At 49.9% G+C, this 21,619-nt stretch overlaps 1 protein-coding gene across 2 annotated transcripts in view; it reads left to right on the forward strand.

The window, feature by feature from the left end:
• Positions 1–21,619, forward strand: part of LOC147123495 (kinesin-like protein KIF24) — a 148,885-nt gene that overhangs the window by 53,264 nt on the left and 74,002 nt on the right. For both annotated transcript variants that reach the window (XM_085973765.1, XM_085973762.1), the window contains exon 2: positions 20,035–20,651. In XM_085973765.1, the coding sequence (XP_085829891.1) occupies positions 20,056–20,651 (596 nt within the window). In that variant the 5' untranslated portion in view covers positions 20,035–20,055. The remainder of the gene's footprint in view (positions 1–20,034; positions 20,652–21,619) is intronic.

A 21,619-nucleotide genomic window follows, 5' to 3' on the forward strand; every position in this document is an offset into this window, starting at 1 on the left:
GAACGACCTCTTCGCCGTGTTCGGGTTCCCGAACTATATACATAGCGACCGGGGCTCCTCCTTCATGAGCGAGGAACTTCGCCAGTTCCTACTAGCGAGAGGTATTGCTGCAAGCAGGACCACCAGCTACAACCCCCGAGGGAACGGCCAGGTGGAAAGAGAGAACGCGACTGTCTGGAAGGCCGTTCTCTTAGCCTTAAAGTCTAAGGGCCTCCCAACCTCTCGCTGGCAGGAAGTCCTCCCGGCAGCGCTGCATTCCATCCGGTCACTGCTTTGCACTGCCATTAACGCCACCCCCCATGAACGAATGTTTGTTTTCCCCAGGAAGTCGACTACGGGAACCACGCTACCAACTTGGCTGACCTCTCCGGGGCCCGTCTTGCTGCGAAAGCACGCGAGGGCCCATAAAACGGACCCCCTGGTCGAGAGGGTGGACCTCCTGCACGCCAACCCCCAGTACGCCTATGTGGCATACCCAGACGGGCGGGAGGACACAGTCTCCTTACGAGACCTCGCACCCTCGGGCATCCCTGAGACACCACCGTTACCCCCCACCACCCCCCCAAATCCAGCCCAGGTAGACGGCATGCCGGAACTCCACGAGCCTTCGCCGACACCAGCATTAACATCGGATACTGCATCACCGCCGCCGCTGCTGCGACGATCGGAAAGGCTTACGAGGCCTCCAGACAGACTGACATACCCGAACTGGTAGTACACTTCACCCCGCCGGACTCAAATCTAAACAAGGGGTGAATGTGGTAAACCACTTTTATCGTTCACTATCGTTACACTATGGTTATCACTGTTATATCGTTACACTATGGTTATCACTGTTTACACTGTTGTATCACTACACGAGGTCGCCTCTTGTCATGCTGTTATACCTGGGCTGACCACTGCTGACTCCGCCCATGGCTCCACCTACTTGCCCAGGTATAAAGGTGGTCGACTGGCTGGTATTCCTCCTTGTTGGATCCGATCACCCACGAGGGTGGGCTCTGTTATTTAGCCAATAAAAACCTATAGTTACTGTCTTAACTCGTTGCTTTTCATTGGATGAATTGATAGGTATATCAGTCTGCCCTTGTTGACAGTAGGCTCCCGAGGTATGGAAAGTGGTCTACATTGTCCAAGGCCTTGTCGTGGATTTTGATAATCGGGGGGGGGGGGCAGTACTGTGTGGAGGGGGACAGGTTGGTAGAGGACCTTTGTCTTACGGATGTTTAGTGTAAGGCCCACGTTCTTGTACGCTTCGGTGAAGGTGTTGAAGATTGTTTGGAGTTCGACCTCCGAGTGAGCGCAGACGCAAGCGTCATGTTGAATTACAGTATGCAGACGACGCTTGCGTCTGCGCTCACTCGGAGGTCGAACTCCAAACCATCGTCAACACCTTCACCGAAGCGTACGAGAGCATGGGCCTTACACTAAACATCTGTAAGACAAAGGTCCTCTACGAACTTTCCCCCGCCACACAGTACTGCCCCCCGATTATCAAAATCCACGACAAGGCCTTGGAGCGAGCACTGGCTCTTCACTTAAACTTAGCTCCCAAATTCCCAGACCTCTCTGCCGCCAGGACTACGCTTCTCCACTAGACTAGTGATCTAGTGACTAGTGGATCGCGAGTTGAGCTCGGGGCCAGGGATCACGAGAATATCCGTGCTAATTTGATCCTGTGAGAGACAACATCATTCATGTCTGAGGCCGGGACCCAGGAGCGAGGACGAGCCCAGCAGCGAGGTCAAGGCCCAGGAATGGTGCAGCGTGGACCAGCAGCGGGGTTGGCGCCCAGGGAAGGTGCCGGATGGGCCAACAGCGAGGTCGGGAGGACCACAATGCATCCTATGAAACCCAGGCAGAGAGGACCTGCGGGAAGGAGGGAGGAGGACAGTAGCATTATGTTTGTTTGTGTGTGCTAGGCCATTGCAGCAGAGCCTGGTCTCCAATCGTTTTGGATCCCCTTGCCGTTGGACCAAGACCTTGCTCTGTCAAGCCCGTGTGGTAGCTGGTGTGCAACGGCCACCCCACGTTAAAAGAATTCACGCACAGGCACCTTCCACCCTTTAAAATGAAGGGACCTGGAACGTCAGGACCCTCATGGACAACACCAACAGTGACAGACCGGAACGCCGTACTGCAATCGTTGCCCGGGAGCTCGGACGTTTCGATATTGAAATCGCCGCCTTAAGTGAGACCTGGCGGGCAGGGGAAGGCCAGCTCAAGGAGCAAGGTGGTGGCTACACCTTCTGGAAAGGCAAACCTGAAGAAGAACGCCGCCTCTATGGGGTAGGCTTCGCCATAAAAAATGAACTAGTTGGGCATCTCAGAGACTCTTCTTAGCGGTATAAACGAACGCCTCATGACTCTTCAGCTCACCCTAGCCCAGAACCAGTGCGCTACAGTCATCAGTGCGTACGCCCCAACACTGGAAGCCACAGATGAGACCAAAGAGGAATTCTATTCTAGCCTCGAACATTCCCTGTCCCGAGTCCCAACGGGCGACAAGCTGATCCTCCTTGGAGACTTTAACACCAGAGTTGGAAAGGACACTGACCTCTGGGGAGGTGTGATCGGCAGAGAGGGGCTAGGGAAAGCCAACTCCAACGGTACCCTCCTCCAGTCGAAATGCTTAGAACATGGCCTTGTCATAACCAACACCTTGTTCCATCAGAGGGACAAGTACAAGGCTTCATGGCAGCACCCTCGCTCCAAGCACTGGCATTTGCTGGACCACGTCATCGTCCGAGCGAGGGACCGCAAGGATGTCCGCATCACCCGCGCCATGACAGGAGCTGATGACTGCTGGACAGACCACCGCCTAATCCGCTCTGTCATTTCCATCAATGTAGCCCCAAAACAGCGGCGGCAACAGAAACAATGCCGCAGGAAAATTAACGCTGGAGCATTCAAAGACCCCGCTAAGAAAGCCCTATTCAGCCTGCACCTCACAAACAACCTGGCAACTCCCAGTGATGTAGAGACACAGAGTACCCATAGTGCCTAGTCTGCACTCAAGGCCTCCATAATCAGCACCTGTGAAGAGACACTCCCCCTTATCTATTCTGCTAGTTACATCCTCAAAAAACTCTTAACAGATTTGTCAAACACGATTTCCCTTTCATAAATCAGTGTTGACTCTGCCCAATCCTATTATTTTTTAAGTGCCCTGTTACCACGTTCTTAATGGGAATAAAAGTCGATAAATCCCAGGGTTTTGAAAGAGGTGGCCATTGGGATAGTGGACGCATTGGTTGTCATCTTCCAAAATTCTATAGATTCTGGAACGGTTCCTGCAGATTGGAGGATAGCAAATGTAACACCGCTATTTAAGAAAGGAGGGAGAGAGAAAACGGGGAACTACAGACCTGTTAGCCTCACAGTTGGGAAAATGCTGGAATCTATTATAAAGGATGCAATAACTGGGCACTTAGAAACTAATAGTAAGGTTGGGCAGAGTCAACATGGATTTATGAAAGGGAAATCCTGTTTGACAAACCTATTGGAGTTCTTTGAGGATGTAACTAGTGGAGTAGACAAAGGGGAACTGGTAGATGTGGTGTATTTGGATTTTCAGAAGGCCTTTGATAAGGTCCCACACAAGAGGTTGGTGAACAAAATTAGGGCACATGGAATTGGGGGTAATATACCAGCATGGATTGAGAATTGGTTAACAGACAGAAAACAAATAGTAGGGATAAACAGGTCTTTTTCAGGATGGCAGGCTGTGACTAGTGGGGTACCGCAAGGATCGGCACTTGGGCCCCAGCTATTCACAACCTAGATCAATGATTTGGATGAGGGGACTAAATGTAACATTTCCAAATTTGCCAATGATACAAAGCTAGGTGGCAGTGTCAGTTGCGAAGAGGATGTGAAGAGGCTTCAAGGGGATCTCGACAGGCTCAGCGAGTGGGCGAGAACATGGTAGATGGATTATAATGTGGATAGATGTGAAGTTATCCACTTTGGTAGAAAAAACAGAAAGGCAGCGTATTTCCTAAATGATGAAAGATTGGGGAATGCAGATGCTCAAAGGGACCTGGATGTCCTTGTACATGAGTCACTGAAAGTGAATGTGCAGCTGCAGCAAGCCATTAGGAAGGCAAATGGTATGCTGGCCTTCATTACAAGACAATTTGAGTACAGGAGTAAAGAAGTCTTACTCCAATTATATAGAGCCTTGGTGAGACCACACCTGGAGTACTGTGTAGAATTTTGGTCTCCTTACCTAAGGAAGGATATACTTGCCATAGAGGGAGTGTAACAAAGGTTCACGAGATTGAATCCTGGGATGGCGGGACTGTCGTATGAGAAGAGATTGAGTAAACTAGGCCTGTATTCTCTTGAATTCAGAAGAATGAGAGGGGATCTCATTGAAGCATACAAAATGATTACAGGGCTTGATAGGGTGGATGCTGGGAGAATATTTCCCTTGGCTGGGGAGTCTAGAACCAGGGGCCACAGCCTCAGGATAAAGGGTAGGCCATTCAGGACTGAGATGAGAAGAAATTTCTTCAGACAGAGTGTTGTGTCTGTGTGTTGATAGAGACACTGAAGACAGGAGTTGGTTTGATAGGTGTTTGCTAAACAAAGTCTGGAGGGGAATTAACGGATATAACACAATATACAGGCTTATATAGCCCGAGTGGCCATTACCGGCATTACAGCACACATGGGGCTCTTAAAGGCACATACACTACACAGAGGGTGGTGAATCTTTGGAATTCTCTACCCCAGAAGGCTGTGGAGGCTCAGTCATTGGGTATATTCAAAACAGAAGTCGATAGATTTCTGACTAGTAAGGGCATCAAGGGATATGGCGATGGGGCAGGTGAATGGAGTTGAGGTAGAAGATCAGCCATGATCTCATTTAGTGGTGGAGCAGGCTCGAAGGGCCGAATGGCCTACTCCTGCTCCTATTTCTTATGTTCTAATAGATTCTAGCATTTTCCCTACTACTGATGTCAGGCTAACTGGTCTGTAGTACCCCGTTTTCTCTCTCCTTCCTTTCTTAAATAGTGGGGTTACATTTGCCACCTTCCAATCCATGGGAACCGTTCTAGAATCTATGGAATTTTGGAAAATGACTTGACGAGTTACTGCAGTGCATCTTGTAGATGTACACACTGCAGACACTGTGTGCCGGTGGTGGAAGGAGTGAATGTTTAAGGTGGTGTATGTGGTGCCAATCAAGCGGGCAGCTTTGCCCTGGATGGTGTTGAGCTTCTTGAGTGTTGTTGGAGCTGCACTCATCCAGGCAAGTGGGAAGTATTCCATCACACTCCTGACTTGTGCCTTGTAGATGGTGGCAAGGCTTTGGGGAGTCAGGTGGTGAGTCACTCGCCGCGGAATACCCAGCCTCTGGCCTGCTCTTGTAGCCACACTATTTATGTGGCTGGTCCAGTTGAGCTTCTGGTCAATGGTGACCCCCAGGATGTTGATGGTGGGGATTCGACTTTGGTGATGCCATCGAATTTCATGGGGAGGTGGTTAGATTCTCTCTTGTTTGAGATAGCCATTGCCTGGCACATGTGTGGCACAAATGTTACCTTGTTGAGGCTGCCGCGGAACATGAATGGAGGCCGAACCGATCTGAGGAACACATGGCTTTTTATTACATTCTCTTTAGAGATGGCTGCCCCAGCTCTTCTCTCTGCTGAACCCGAAAGCAGAATGAGGGCGACGCCCGCGCTTTTGTGTACACACTGAGGGCGACGCCCGCTCCTTTGTCATGCCTTAAAGGCAGCATGCTTCTTAAAGGCAAGGTGCCCAATTTATTGTCCACGGATGGAAAAGTGGATTGCGCCCGTTTAGGTGGCGATCCGCCACACAGCTCCCCCCAGAATCCGCTTAGGAGGTGTGGACGAGACGGTGCGGCGGTCTGATGGGCCAGCCGGAGCGGCTCTTGTAGGACGCCGGTGGACATGGAACGGCCGGGCGTGGAGCCGCCGGGTGTACTGGCTTGAGGGCAGGTCGGCCGCGTGGCGGTGGACGAGCTACTGGGACCTGCTCACCGGGCTCCGAGTGTGCTGGCTTGAGTCGGTCAACCGACACTTTTTCAGTCCTGTCGCCCACTTGTAGGGCGAAAAATTTGTCCCCAGCCTGTAGCACTTTGTAGGGCCCGTCGTACGGGGGTTGAAGGGGTCCGCCGTGCCGGGCGTCGTGCCGGATGAAAACGAACCGTGCCTGGTGCAGGCTTAGCGGGACGTGTGAGGTGGATTCGCCGTGCCGGGCAATGGGCACCGGGGCGAACTGTAGTGCCGGTGAGGCGAAGTCGTGGCGTTGCTGGTCGGCTGACCAGGGTGTCGTGGCGGTGGGCAGGAACTCGCCGGGTACGCGGAGCGGCTGGCCGTACACGAGCTCTGCTGCCGATGCGTGGAGGTCTTCTTTAACCGTGGGAGTCAGTCGGTCCAGGCGCCGTCCTGGAGGCTGGCTCGAAGAGATGCCTTCAAGGATCTGTGGAACCGCTCACACAGTCCGTTGGCTTGAGGGTGGTACGCTGTGGTGCGGTGAATGGTCACCCCGAGATTGCGTGCGATGGCGGTCCAGAGTTCAGAGGTAAATTGCGGACCTCTGTCCGACGTCATGTCGGAGGGGACGCCGAACCGTGCAACCCAGGTGCTGACGAAGGCTCTGGCGATGTCGGCGGTGGTGGTAGAGGTCAGTGGAATTGCCTCGGGCCAGCGCGTGGTGCGGTCGACGATCGTCAGCAAGTGCGTGTGGCCTTGCGACGGCGGCAGGGGCCCGACGATGTCCATGTGGATGTGGTCGAATCTACGTGAAGAGACGGTGAACTCCTCGAGGGGTGCTTTCGTGTGTTGCTGCACCTTGGCCCATTGGCAGGCTAGGCAGGAGTTGGCCCAAGTACGCACATCCTTGCGAAGGCCGTGCCAGACAAAGCGGTTGGCTATCAATTTGATGGCTGCGCGGGCGCCGGGGTGGGAGAGGTTGTGGAGAATCTCGAATACCCGGCGGCGCCAGGATGCTGGGACGACGGGCCGAGGTTGAGATACGGATATGTCGCACTTGACCGTGACTGCGGTCGGGCCGCAGGCGACGTCGGCCAGGCATAGCCCTGGTAGGTTGGTAGGTGCGGAGAGCAGATCAGGGCCCGTGAGCTGGTCTGCTGCGAGTTGAGCGTAGTCGACTGCCAGGTGTGCGGCGTGGATAGCGGGGCGGGAGAAGCAGTCGGCTACCACGTTGTCTCGGCCGGAGACGTGTTGGATGTCCGTGGTGAACTCGGACACTGCCGCGAGCTGGCGCTGCTGCCTGGCGGACCAGAGGTCGGTTGTCTTTGCCATTGTGAATGTCGGGTTTATGGTCGACAAACGCAGTGAAGGGGTGGCCCTCCAGCAAAAACCGAAAATGGCGGACCGCCAGGTACAGCGTGAGGAGCTCACGGTCGAAGGTGCTGTACTTGACCTCCGGGGGGCGTAGTTGGCGGCTGAAGAAGGCAAGTGGTTGCCAGGCGCCGTCGACCCACTCCTCATACACGGCGCCGACCGCGTGGTCGGAGGCGTCTGTGGTGAGCGCTACTCTGGCATTGGGCCGTGGGTGCGCGAGCAGGGTGGCGTCGGCGAGCACGGTCTTGGTGGAGTTGAAGGCGGCTGATACGTCTGCCGTCCATTCGACCACCATCTTGCCGCTCCTGCCCCGGAGGGCTTCATACAGGGGCCTCATGAGGGACGCCGCTTTGGGGATGAAGCGGTTGTAGAAATTCACCATCCCGAGGAACTCCTGGAGTCCTTTGATGGTGGTGGGGCGGGGAAATTGCTGGACGGCCTGCACCTTGTGGGCAGGGGAATGGCCCCAACATGGGTGATGTGGTGGCCGAGGAAGTCGATCTTGTCCAGGCCGAACTGGCACTTGGCTGGGCTGAGGATGAGCCCGTGGTCGCTGAGGCGCCCGAGCAGGATGCGAAGGTGTTCGAGGTGTTCCTGCTTGGAGGAACTGGCTACCAGGATGTCGTCCAGGTAGACGAACAGGAACTTCAGGTCCCGAAGGACCGAGTCCATGAGCTGTTGGAATGCCTGGGCCACGTTTTTGAGGCCGAAGAGCATCCGCAGGAACTCGAAAAGCCCGAAGGGGGTGATTACGGCCGTCTTGGGGGACGTCCGCGGGGTGGACGGGGACTTGGTGGTAGCCGCGCACCAGGTCGACTTTGGAAAAGACTGAGCGGCCGGCCACTCTAGCCGAGAAGTCCTGAATGTGCGGCACGGGGTACCGATCAGGGGTGGTGGCGTCGTTGAGGCGGCGGTAATCCCCGCAGGGGCGCCAACCCCCGCCTGGTTTGGGGGCGATGTGGAGTGGGGAGGCCCAGGGACTGTTGGAGCGGCGGATGATGCCTAGCTGTTCCATAGTGGCAAACTCGGTCCGCGCGATCTCCAGTTTGGCCGGGTCCAGCCTGCGGGCGTGGGCGTACACTGGGGGGCCTGTGGTGGGGATGAAGTGTTCCACCCCGTGTTTGGCGACCTCCGTGGAGAAGGTCGGGTTGGTGAGGGCCGGGAATTCGGCCAGGAGTGCCGAGTAGTCATCCATGGCCCGGGCGTGGCACTGTGACGCCATGTCGGCGGGTTGACGGGGGGCCATGGCGCCCAGGATGGGGGACATGGTGTTCATGTCCACGAGGCGGTGTCGAGGGATGTCTACCAGTAGGCCGTGGGCGCACAGGAAATCTGCGCCGATGAGAGGGGAGAGTACCTTGGCAGTGATGAACTCCCATCGGTAGCGGCGACCAGCGAGGTCGAGGGTGACTGTGCGGGTGCCGTACGTCCGGATGTCCGAGCCGTTAGCGGCAGCCAGCGCCTGTCCTCGTTCGCCCTTTTGGATGTCGAGGGCGGAGGCCGGGCTGATGCTGTGCTGAGCTCCAGTGTCGCACAGGAACCGGCGGCCGGTTTTGTCATCCGTGACGTACAGCAGGGAGCCGGCGTGGCCCACGGCCATCGCGGGGGCTGGTACGGGGGCGGACTTGAAGGAGCAGGGAGGTGTGCACCGTTGTGCCCTGGCGCCGAACCGTGCGTGGTAGTAACAGTAGCCTGGGTTTGTGGGGCACGTGGGCCCCGTGGCTGGGCCTTGTGGCCGCGTGGTGGCCGGTGAGGGGCGCGCCCAGGCTGTGGCTGCCAAGTCCGGAGCGACGTCGCGGCTGGAGTGAGCGGACAGCAGCTTGTCGGCCTCGTCGGCCAGGGCTTCTAGGTCCGTGAGGCCGGACGCCACGATCGCTGGGCGGATGCTGGGAGGTAGCTGGCGGATGAACAGCGTGCGGAAGAGGGACCGGGTGGGCTCTCGTCGGTGAGTGAGAGCATGTGGGAGAGGAGGTCTGATGGTGAGGCGTCACCGAGGCCTGGAAGGTCGAGGAGGCGGCAGTTTTGCTGGTATGTCGAGGTCGTACATTTTTTAAGGAGCGCGGCCTTAAGATGTGCATACTTGCCCTCCTCTGGTGAGTTCTGCAGCGCTATCCAGACCTTCGTGACTGTGGAGCTACCGAGTGATGCGACGAGGTAGTCATACTTCGTCCCATCTGTGGTGATGCATCGCAGCCGGAATCGGGACTCAGCTTGGAGGAACCAGGCTTCGGGCTGGTTTTCCCAAAACTCCGGCAGTTTCACGGAAACTGCGTTCGTGTCCGCCATTGCAGTGCTCAGAATACGTTCTGAGCGTCGGGGTCACCAATGTTGAGGCTGCCGCGGAACACGAATGGAGGCCGAACCGATCTGAGGAACACATGACTTTTTATTACATTCTCTTGAGAGATGGCTGCCCCAGCTCTTCTCTCTGCTAAACCCGAAAACAGAATGAGGGCGACGCCCGTGCTTTTGTGTACACACTGAGGGCGACGTCCGCTCCTTTGTCATGCCTTAAAGGCAGCATGCTTCTTAAAGGCAAGGTGCCCGATTTATTGTCCACGGACGGAAAAGTGGATTGCGCCCGTTTAGGTGGCGATCCGCCACAACCTGCCACTTATCAACCCAAGCCTGAATGTTGTCCGGGTCTTGCTGTATGCGCGCACATACTGCTTCATTATTTGAGGAGTTGCAAATAGAACTGAACACTGTGCAATCATCAACGAACATCCCTACTTTTGACCTTATGATGGAGGGAAGGTCATTGATGAAGCAGCTGAAGATGATTGGGCCTAGGACACTGCCCTGAAGAACTTCTGCAGCTGTAAGACTTTCTCCTACTACTGTTCGGACCTCGAGAATTACAAATAAGCATAACGATGACAGATAAGTTTGTGATCAATAAAAGTGGTCTTTATTCACACTAGTTTAAAAATTCAAGCTTACATAGAAACACCCTCGGCAATGCATACACCCACAGTATATTAATTTGCCCCGGTAATTCATATGCCCACAGTTTCGTACATAAAAGTATCCCCATACATAGAAGTACTCCCAGCAATTCATATGCTCTATGTCTGACCTTCATACATACATACATAAACTCCTCCTCGGATGATCAGTGGTAGGCTGCACACGTCGACTGGCCATTTCAAAACGGCTCCCTTTGTCTTTCTAATTTTCCTGCTTCTGTGTCTCTCCTTTATAGTGCCCTCCGGCATGGGCCCCCTCGTATTTCTCCATCTGCCTCCCTCTGATAGGTCAATTTCACTCCCAGCCTTCCCTAATTGGAGTTCCTTCTGCATGACACGTTCATGTTCCTGTGATGTGTGTGGGGACGGGACTTCTTCATCCGGTGTTTCTCATTCCTGTCCATGTGGCCTCACAAACAAGGACCATGTGCTGACCACCTCCATTTTGAATCCTTACAGACAAAGGACCCCATGCTGACTTCCTCCATTTTGAATTTGTCCGTTATCATCTCACAATTCGTTCGCAATTTCAATCTCCACATGGTAGCAGCGGTTTTATTACATGTATAGCAGTGTGAATAGCAGCTTACACAGCAATGTCCTGGGGCTGAGAGGAATTGCCTCCAACAACCACAACCAGCTTCCTTTGTACTCGGTATGACTCTAGCCAGTGGAGAGTATTCTCCCTGATTACCATTGACTTCAATTTTATTAGGACTTCCTAATGCCACACTCGGTCAAATGCAGCCTTGATACCAAGGGCAGTCACTCTCACCTCACCTCTGGAATTCAGCTCTTTTGTCCATGTTTGGACCAAGGCTGTAATGAGGTCTGGAGCCGAGTGGCCCTGGCAGAATCCAAACTGAGCATCGGTGAGCAATTTATTTGTGAGTAACTGCCGCTTGATCGCACTGTCGACGACACCTTCCATCACATAGAAACATAGAAGATAGGAGCAGGAGTAGGCCATTCGGCCCTTCGAGCCTGCTCCGCCATTCAATGAGATCATGGCTGATCATCCAATTTCAGTACCCTGTCCCTGCCTTCAGTACCCTGTCCCTGCCTTCTCCCCACATCCCTTGATCCCTTTAGCCTCAAGAAATATATCCAACTCTTTCTTGAATATATTTAATGAACTGGCCTCCACCGCCCTCTGTGGTAGAGAATTCCACAGGTTCACCACTCTCTGGGTGAAGAAATTCCTCCTCAAAATCCTCCTCAAATTCCTCCTCTTAAATGGCTTACCCCTTATCCTTAGACTATGACCCCTGGTTCTGGACTCCCCGGCCATCAGAAACATCCTTCCTGCAGCTAGTCTGTCCAGACCTGACAGAATTTTATAGGTTTCGATGAGATCCCCTCTCAATCTTCTAAACTCCAGTGAGTATAAGCCCAATTGACACAATCTCTCCTCATACGTCATTCCTGCCATCCCAGGTATCAGCCTGGTGAATCTTCGCTGCACTCCCTCCATGGCAAGAACATCCTTCCTCAGGTAAGGTGACCAAAACTGCACACAATACTCAAGGTGCGGTCTCACCAAGGCCCTGTACAACTGTAGCAAGACATCCTTGTTCCTGTACTCGAACCCTCTTGCTACGAAGGCCAACATACCATTTGCCTTCTTAACCGCCTGCTGCACCTGCATGCTTACCTTCAGCGACTGGTGCACAATAACACCCAGGTCTCTTTGCACTTCCCCTTCTCCCAATCTATTGCCATTCAAATAATAATCTGCCTTCTTGTTTTTGCCACCAAAGTGGATAACCTCACACTTATCCACATTATAGTGCATTTGCCATGTTTCTGCCCAATCACCCAACCTGTCCAAATCGTACTGGAGTTTCACGACATCCTCTTCACAGCTTACCCTTCCACCCAGCTTTGTGTCGTCTGTAAATTTGGAGATATTACATCCAATTCCCTCATCCAGATCATTAATATATATTGTGAACAGCTGGGGTCTTAGGACCGATCCTTGCGGTACCCCACTAGTCACTGCCTGCCACTCGGAAAACGACCCGTTTATTCCAACTCTTTGTTTTCTGTCCGCCAACCAGTTCTCTATCCAAGTCATTACCTTGCCCCCAATCCCATGTGCCTTAATTTTGCACGCTAATCTCTTATGTGGGACCTTATCGAAAGCCTTCTGAAAGTCCAAATACACCACATCCACTGGTTCTCCCTTATCTATTTTACCAGTTACATCCTCAAAAAATTCCAGTAGATTAGTCAAGCTTGATTTACCTTTTGTAAATCCATGTTGACTTTGTCCGATCCTGTCACTGCTTTCCAAGTGCTCTGCTATTACATCTTTTATAATAGACTCTAGCATTTTCCCCACTACCGATGTCAGGCTTACCGGTCTATAATTCCCCACTTTTTCTCTACCACCTTTTTTGAATAGTGGGGTAACATTAGCTACCCTCCAATCCATGGGTACCGTTCCAGAGTCTATCGAGTTCTGGAAGATGACCAGCAATGCATCTACTATCTCTAGGGCCACTTCCTTAAGTACCCTGGGATGTAGACCATCAGGCCCTGGGGATTTATCCGCCTTCAGTCCCATCAATTTTCCTAACACCATTTCCCTACAAATACTGATTTCTTTCAGTTCCTCCCTTTCATCAGACCCTATGTTCCCCGGCATCTCTGGGAGGTTATTTGTGTCCTCCTTTGTGAAGACAGAACCAAAGTATGTATTCAGTTGGCCTGCCATTTCCTTGTTTCCCATTATAAATTCCCCTGATTCTGACTGTAAGGGACCTACGCTTGACTTCACCAATCTTTTTCTCTTCACATATCTATAAAAGCTTTTACAGTCAGTTTTTATGTTCCACGCTAGCTTACTCTCATATTCTATTTTCCCTTTCTTAATTAATCCCTTTGTCCTCCTTTGTTGACTCCTAAACTGCTCCCAATCCTCAGGATTATTGCTTTTTCTAGCCAATTTATATGTCCTCTCCTTGGATCTTATGCTATCCCTAATTTCCCTTGTTAGCAACTGCTGATAATTGCGAGTAGACTGATGGGGCGATAATTGTCTGGATTGTCTTTGTTCTGCTTTTGTAGGCAGGACATACCTGGGCAATTTTCAACATTGTTTGGCAGATGCCAGTGTTCTACCTCTACTGGAACAGCTTGGCTAGTTCTGGAGCACAAGTCTTCAGCACTACAGCCGGGATGTTGTTGGGTCCCATAGCCTTTGCTGTATCCAGTGCGCTCAGCCATTTCTTGGTATCACGTGGAGTGAATCGAATTGGCTGAAGACTGGCGTCCTTGATGGTGGAGACCTCAGGTAGAGGCCGACATGGATCATCCTCTCGGAATTTCTGGCTGAAGATGGTTGCAAATGTTTCAGCCTTGTCTTTTGCACTCACGTGCTGGGCTCTGCCATCATTGAGGATGGGGATGTTCATGGAGCCTCCTCCTGCCGTTAGTTGTTTAATTGTCCACCTGCATTCGCAACTGCATGTGGCAGGACTGCAGAGCTTTGATCTGATCCATTGGTTGTGGGATCACTTAGCTCTGTCAAGAGCAGGCTGCTTCTGATGTTTAGCATGCATGTAGTCCTGTGTTGTAGCATCACCAGATTGGCACCTCCTGGCACGCTCTTCTACACTCCTCATTGAACCAGGGTTGGTCCCCTGGCCTGATTGCAATGGTAGCGTGAGGAATATGCCGGGCCATGAGGTTACAGATTGTGGTGGAATACATTTATGCTGCTGCTGATGGCCCACAGCGCCTTCTGGATGCCCAGTTGTGAGCTGCTAGATCTGTTCTGAATCTATCCCATTTAGCACAGTGGTAGTGCCATACAACGCGATGGAGGGTGTCCTCAGTGCGAAGACAGGACTTTATCTCCACAAGGACTGTGCGGTGGTCACTCCTACCAATACTGTCATGGACAGATGCATCTGTGACAGGTAGATTGGTGAGGACAAGGTCAAGTAGGTTTTTCCCTCGTGTTGGTTCTTTCACCACCTGCTACAGGCCCAGAATTGGCAGCTATGTCCTTCAGGACTCGGCCAGCTCGATCAGTAGTGGTGCTATCGAGCCACTCTTGATGATGGACATTGAAGTCCCCCACCCAGAGTACATTGCCTTCAGTGCTTCTTCCAAGTGGTGTTCAACATGGAGGAGTACTGATTTATCAGCTGAGGAAGGGCAGTAGGTGGTAATCAGCAGGAGGTTTCCGTGTCCATATTTGATCTGATGCCATGAGACTTCATGTGGTACAGAGTCAATGTTGAGGACTCCCAGGGCCGCTCCCTCCCAACTGTCTACCACTGGTGGATCTGCCCTGCCGGTGGGACAGGACATACCCAGGAATGGTGATGGAGGCGTCTGGGACATTGGCTGAAAAGGTATGATTCTGCGAGTATGACTGTCAGGCTGTTACTTGACTAGTCTGTGGGACAGTTCTCCCAATTTTGGCACAGGTTGCCAGTGAGGAGGACTTTGCAGGGTCGACTGGGCTGGTTGTGCCATTATCACGTCCGAATCAGGTGCCTAGGTCGATGCCAGGTGGTCCGTCCGGTTTTATTATTCTTCTAGTTTTTCGTAGCCATTTTGATACAACTGAGTGGTTTGCTAGGCCATTTCAGAGGGCAGTTAAGAGTCAGCCACACTGTTGTGGGTCTTGAGTCACATATAGGCCGGACTGGGTAAGGAAGGTGGATTTTCTTCCCTAAAGGACATTCGTGAACCAGATGGTTTTTACGACAATCCAGTAGTTTCATGGTCACCATTACTGACACTAGATTTATTTTAGGCCCTGGTCACTTTGAGGTGATGATATAATTCAAGGCGTTGCCGGTCCGGGAGTCAGTGTAGAAACATAGAAACATAGAAGATAGGAGCAGGAGTAGGCCATTCGGCCCTTCGAGCCTGCTCCGCCATTCAATGAGATCATGGCTGATCATCCAAATTCAGTACCCTGTCCCTGCCTTCTCCCCATATCCCTTGATCCCTTTAGCCTTAAGAAATATATCCAACTCTTTCTTGAATATATTTAATGAACTGGCCTCCACTGTGGCAGAGAATTCCACAGGTTCACCACTCTCTTGGTGAAGAAATTCCTCCTCATTTCAGTCCTAAATGGCTTACCCCTTATCCTTAGACTATGACCCCTGGTTCTGGACTCCCCGGCCATCAGAAACATCCTTCCTGCATCTAGTCTGTCCAGGCCTGACAGAATTTTATAGGTTTCGATGAGATCCCCTCTCAATCTTCTAAACTCCAGCGAGTATAAGCCCAATCGACACAATCTCTCCTCATACGTCATTCCTGCCATCCCAGGTATCAGCCTGGTGAATCTTCGCTGCACTCCTTCCATGGCAAGAACGTTCTTCCTCAGGTAAGGCGACCAAAACTGCACACAATACTCAAAGTGCGGTCTCACCAAGGCCCTGTACAACTGTAGCAAGACATCCTTGTTCCTGTACGCGAACCCTCTTGCTACGAAGGCCAACATACCATTTGCCTTCTTAACTGCCTGCTGCACCTGCATGCTTACCTTCAGCGACTGGTGCACAAGAACACCCAGGTCTCTTTGCACTTCCCCTTCTCCCAATCTATTGCCATTCAAAAAATAATCTGCCTTCCTGTTTTTGCCACCAAAGTGGATAACATCACATTTATCCACATTATAGTGCATTTGCCATGTTTCTGCCCAATCATCCAACCTGTCCAAATCGTACTGGAGTTTCACGACATCCTCCTCACAGCTTACCCTCCCACCCAGCTTTGTGTTGTCTGAAAATTTGGAGATATTACATCCAATTCCCTCGTCCAGATCATTAATATATATTGTGAACAGCTGGGGTCCTAGGACCGATCCTTGCGGTACCCCACTAGTCACTGCCTGCCACTCGGAAAACGACCCGTTTATTCCAACTCTTTGCTTTCTGTCCGCCAATCAGTTCTCTATCCAAGTCAATACCTTGCCCCCAATCCCATGTGCCTTAACTTTACATGTTAATCTCTTATGTGGGACCTCATCGAAAGCCTTCTGAAAGTCCAAATACACCACATCCACTGGTTCTCCCTTATCTATTTTACCAGTTACATCCTCAAAAAATTCCAGTAGATTAGTCAAGCATGATTTACCTTTACCTGTAGATTAGCGAGCACAGGCGTGATGGATGAATGGGACTTTGTGTGAGTTAGGATATGGACACCAGAGTTTTGGATGAGCTCAGGTTTACGGTGGATGCAAGGTGGGAGGCCGGCCGGGAGAGCATTGGAATAGTCGAGTCTAGATATCATTTTGAGGTGATGATTTAAATGTATCGCTTAAAAACCCTTTGTGCAACATTAAAGTACATTGGCTTAAGTGTGATGCCTCCGTTCTATATGGATGCCAGAATGTAAATAACCTAGTGAGAACACTGTGACTTAAATAAGTCTACTCCCTGGACCGATTACAATTGCTCTTGGTATGAACAAGATGCACACCGGCTTTGAACCTTTGCTGAAAATTAACCACTGAGTTTGGCCTTGAAGTGTTTGTTTCCTATTACGTAATACTGTAGTTTGTTTTTCAGTAAACCAGAGTCCCATTATGTATCTAATATTGGCTTAGTGGTAGCACTCTTGCTTCTGCTTCAGAAGGTTGTGGCTGCAAGCTCCATGGCATAACAACAACAACTTCCATTTATATAGCGCCTTTAACATAGTAAAACATCCTAGGGTGTTTCACAGGAGCGATTATCAAATAAAGTTTGACATTGACCCACATTAGCAGATATTAGGACAGCTTGGTCAAAGAGGCAGGTTTTAAGGAGCATCTTAAAGGAGGAGAGAGAGGTGGAGAGGCTTAGGTGGGGAATTCCAGAGCTTGGACCCTAGGCAGTTGAAGGCACGGCCGCCAATGGTGGAGTGATTAAAATTGGGGATCCGCAAGAGGCCAGAATTGGAGGAGCATAGAGATCTCCTGAGGGTTGTAGGGCTGGAGGATGTTATATAGATAGGGAGAGGCGAGGCCATGGATGGATTTGAAAACAAAATTGAGAATTTTAAAATGGAGATGTTGCCAGACGGAGAGCCAATGTAGGTCAGTAAGCACAGGCATGATGGGTGAACGGGACTTGGTGTGAGGTAGGATATGGGCAGGAAAGTTTTGGGTGAGCTCAAGTTTACGGAGGATACAAGGCGGGCGGCCGGCCAGGAGAGCATTGGAGTAGATGAATCTAGAGGTAACAAAGGCATGGATGAAGAAGAAGAGCATGGGAGTTCTCCTCGTTGCCCTGGCCACTATTTATCCCTCAACCAACATTACGTTTAATTTACAGTGCAGAAACAGGCCCTTCAGCCCAACTGGTCTATGCCGGTGTTTATGCTCCACACGAGCCTCCTCCCACCCTACTTCATCTAACCTCATCAACATAACCTTCTAACCTCGTGTCATGCTACCAAAGAAATATGAGTGCCCAGACATGAAAGTGCCAGTGAGGGAAATGTTGGTGGTTACAGTGATTGGGGTTTTCCCAAAACCACCAACTGCAAGAGTAGACACCCAGGAACTGCTGTGGCCTCAATACCCACAAGAGGAAAGTGAAGGGTTTTCAATATCCAAACTCATACTAAGATTAGTCTCCCGGGCAAGTGTCTAGAGAGCTGACGATGCCTATTGGAAGTGTTAACCAGCACAAGTGAATACCTGCAACACATTTGCAGTGGGCACAAGGAACTAAACTAAACTGGCGCAGTTTTTGTGCTGTGGGTTGGGTTCGTGACCACTAGGAACTGGATTGTGGCTGTTGCTGAACGCATTCCATTTTGCAAAGGAGCCAAAACCCAGAGGGGGAGATCTGGGCCGGTTCGAAGCCAGAGCTGGGCCAGTCCCACCGCTACTTCTCACAATTAAATATTTTTTGGATTAATGTCAACATGTTGGTAGATATCAGAGGGCACAGCCATTCCAAACTGTTGAGACACCCACTAAAACAGATTGCCTTATCATTCGCTCATTACTGTTTGTGGCACCACTCTGTGCGCAATTGGCTGCCGTGGTTCCCTACATAACAAAAGTGACTAAACTTCAAAAGTACTTAATTGGTTGTAAAGCGCTTTGGGAGATCCTGAGGTTATGAAGGTGATATATAAATGCAAGTTCTTTTGTTCTTTAATATGTGCAATTCTTTTTAACTGAAGCAGTTAAAAGTTAATTACCCTTTTTCAATATAGTAGGTGTTAGTACTAAATTAACATTCTGAATCTACTGTCTACAATATGTGTAATGGTTTGTTTAATCTGAAAGCAGAGTTACCATTTCATTTATTAAAATGTTAGGTGAGATTAAAGGCACTAGTCAGTCTCTTCATTTTAAACACTTTGGGGTCGATTTTCATTCAGCAGTCAGGAAGGAGGCAGGACTACAACTTTTGTGTTTTAGTCCCGCCTACATCGACGTCCGGCCAATCCACGCGATTTTCCCTTGATTGACCTTGTTGAGCCCGCCCAGCGGACTCAGCAGGCCAATTAGGGGCCACCCGGCAACAGGTGACATCACAGACTGAAATTTCATCTGTCAAGAGGTCTTGACAGATGAAATATCAGTGTTTCACAGCTGTTTGAAGCTGTCAAACATTGACAGTCTGACTTCTAACCTGAGTCCTTCTACACAGACTCAGTTAGAACTCTCACCGGCAATGAAAGCTGAAGACTGTCACTTTTGACAGCTCGCAGCCATTTTGCTTTCAGTGCCGGCTGAGTGATGGACTCCCGAAACCTAGAGGAAGAAAGGCTATAAAGGTAAGTACAGGTAATTTAAACTTCTTTACACACTTTAGACACACCAAACACACTCACCTTTGCACTCATGCACCCATCACTCACCTGAACACCGACATCGTGACCCCTCCAAGTCCTTCAACCCGACGGCCCACCTGCTCTAACCTGGCGTGGTTTGGAGCCGTCGGGAATCCCATATGACACCCCTCAAAATAGGGATTAGGCTAAAAACTGCCTGTTAACTACCTGTTAACAGGCAGTTAATTGGCACTAATCCCTTCCCGCCTCGGGTCGGCGGGTCCCAGTGCGGGGTGGGTACCCGCCTCCTTTGAAACTTACGTGGAGGCAGGTTTTGGGCGGGATGGTGTCGGGACCCCCGAATTCGGGATTTTTGCCCCCCGCACGCCTAAAAGCCCGCCTCACGGCACACTGAAAATCGACCCCTTTCTTTTAACATTCCGAATCTGGATTTGAATCAAGTTTAGATAGATGGAATAAAAGTTTCCTCTTTCTGTCAACTAAAAAGGCCCTAATTGAAATTAGTTTGGCTAGCCTTGCCCCAGTCCCTAGTAGCTATTGGTTCGAAGCACAAACTGCCTATAATTTGGCATGAATTGGCACTCCTTCATAGAGACTGATGAGAAAATTCACATGGCTTCAGTAAAAGACTGAGTTTGGGAGTAGGCATAATATTGGAGCAGAGTAGAGAGTTTTACTCTGACTCGTGCTGTACCTAACAGGAATGTTCTGTGTTGAAATCACAAAGAGTGGTCTATTCTTCATCTCAAAATCCCTCTGCTTGATGAGAACTCCAAAAAAAATAGCAAAGATATTAAAGAAAGTAAGTTAAATAATTTTATTCCATTTTGTTTTCTGGGAGATTCTAGTTTTTTGAGCCCAAAATATTAAGATTGAGTTCAGTGAATTATTTCCCAAAGTAATACTAAAATTGAAAATCTAATTTGCAAATTTTTATTTTCCAGTGGTAATATAAGTTTGGTAGGATGTCCTCGTGCCTCTACGAATGTCTGTGTGAAGCAGGACTGGAACAGTATTACACTCACTTTACTGCAATGGGTTTTCTGAAATCACAGGAGCTGGTTAATCTGACCATGAATGATTATTCTGTACTGGGCATACACAATCTGCATGATCAAAAACGTTTGTTCCAGCTCATTCAAATCATAAAAGCTGTACAAGAAGAGGAACATGGTGCAGAACGTGCCCAGGCAGGCTCACGTAATGTGGAGAAAGTTAAGCCTGGCCCTCGACGACAGTTGGACTTTGAGTCCTTATGTAATAACAAAAGGGACCACTTCAGTCAGACGTCTGACCCCAATAGTTACCCTCAGTTATCATCCTGTGCAAATCAACATCGGGATACTGCTTCTGGATTGTTGAAACTTCCTTCACCAGTTGACCAACGACCTGCCAAATTATGTGTAAAGGATATGCACTCTCTTCCTGAGAGGGAAGTTGGTCACCCAACAATATTCTTACCAAACAACACAAGGGTTTGTGACAATAGTGAAATCCAAAACACACAAACGATTTTGCACGTTTCAGGATATAATTATGGACTACCACGTGCTCTCATAAGGTATTGTAATGACTATTTCAAGATTAGATCATGCACTCATTTTTGATTTTTAGAGCTTTTACAAAACTCATTCATTTTATAGCAAAACTCGAGTATGAATGTAATTACATTACATTATGAAAAATAAATTCCACAATATTAAGGCACAGTGGATCAACACACTGAGCATTGTTCTGTGGGACATAGGTTTGATTTCCGTCCAAATAGATGGGGTTGATATCTGCTATCTATTGGTACTTTGTGAAGTGAGTTTGAGCATACAAAATCTCCCAAGTTCTTGAGCATTCAAGTCCTCCTAATGCCTCTGACATCCAGCAAGATAAGAATAAACATGTTTTTTTCCTAGGAATTTGGTAGCGTAGTCTGTATGTATTAAATATATTTCCATGATAGTATCTCCATTTAAAATGTAGTATGATGTCAAAAAATAGCACATTAAGCTTCCCTGATGACTTGGGGTACAGGGCTTCTGGATCCTAATGGGTCCATGCAGGGATTCCAAGGGGTCAGTTTTCAATCTGTTACCAGATTTTTTTAATCTGTTAATTTACTAGCATGTTGTTTCTGTATACTACAGTTACATTACAACAGTGACTCCACTTCAAAAGTACTTCATTGGCTGTAAAGCACTTTGAGATGTCTGGTGGTCATGAAAGACGCTATATAAATGCAAGTCTTTCTTTACTAGTCAAAAACATTTTATGTAATTATAACACTGTTTTTCTTTTGGGTAACTGACACAGAAACACTTGCTGTGAAAATAGGTCCTTGGGAGTGGGTCAACATTTGTGTGCAAGTGCCCAATACCAAAAATTTTGGGGGAAAAAAATCTAGCTTTCGTAGAATCATAGAATGATACAGCACAGAATTAGGCCATTCGGCCCCTCGTGCCTGTGGTGGCACTTTGAAAAAGCTATCCAATTAGTCCCATTCCTCTGCTCTTTCCCGATAGCCCTGCAAATTTTTCC

Source organism: Somniosus microcephalus, chromosome 2 (assembly GCF_052327205.1).
Source record: "Somniosus microcephalus isolate GS21.2 chromosome 2, FLI_Smic_1.0, whole genome shotgun sequence".
NCBI lineage: Eukaryota > Metazoa > Chordata > Chondrichthyes > Squaliformes > Somniosidae > Somniosus > Somniosus microcephalus.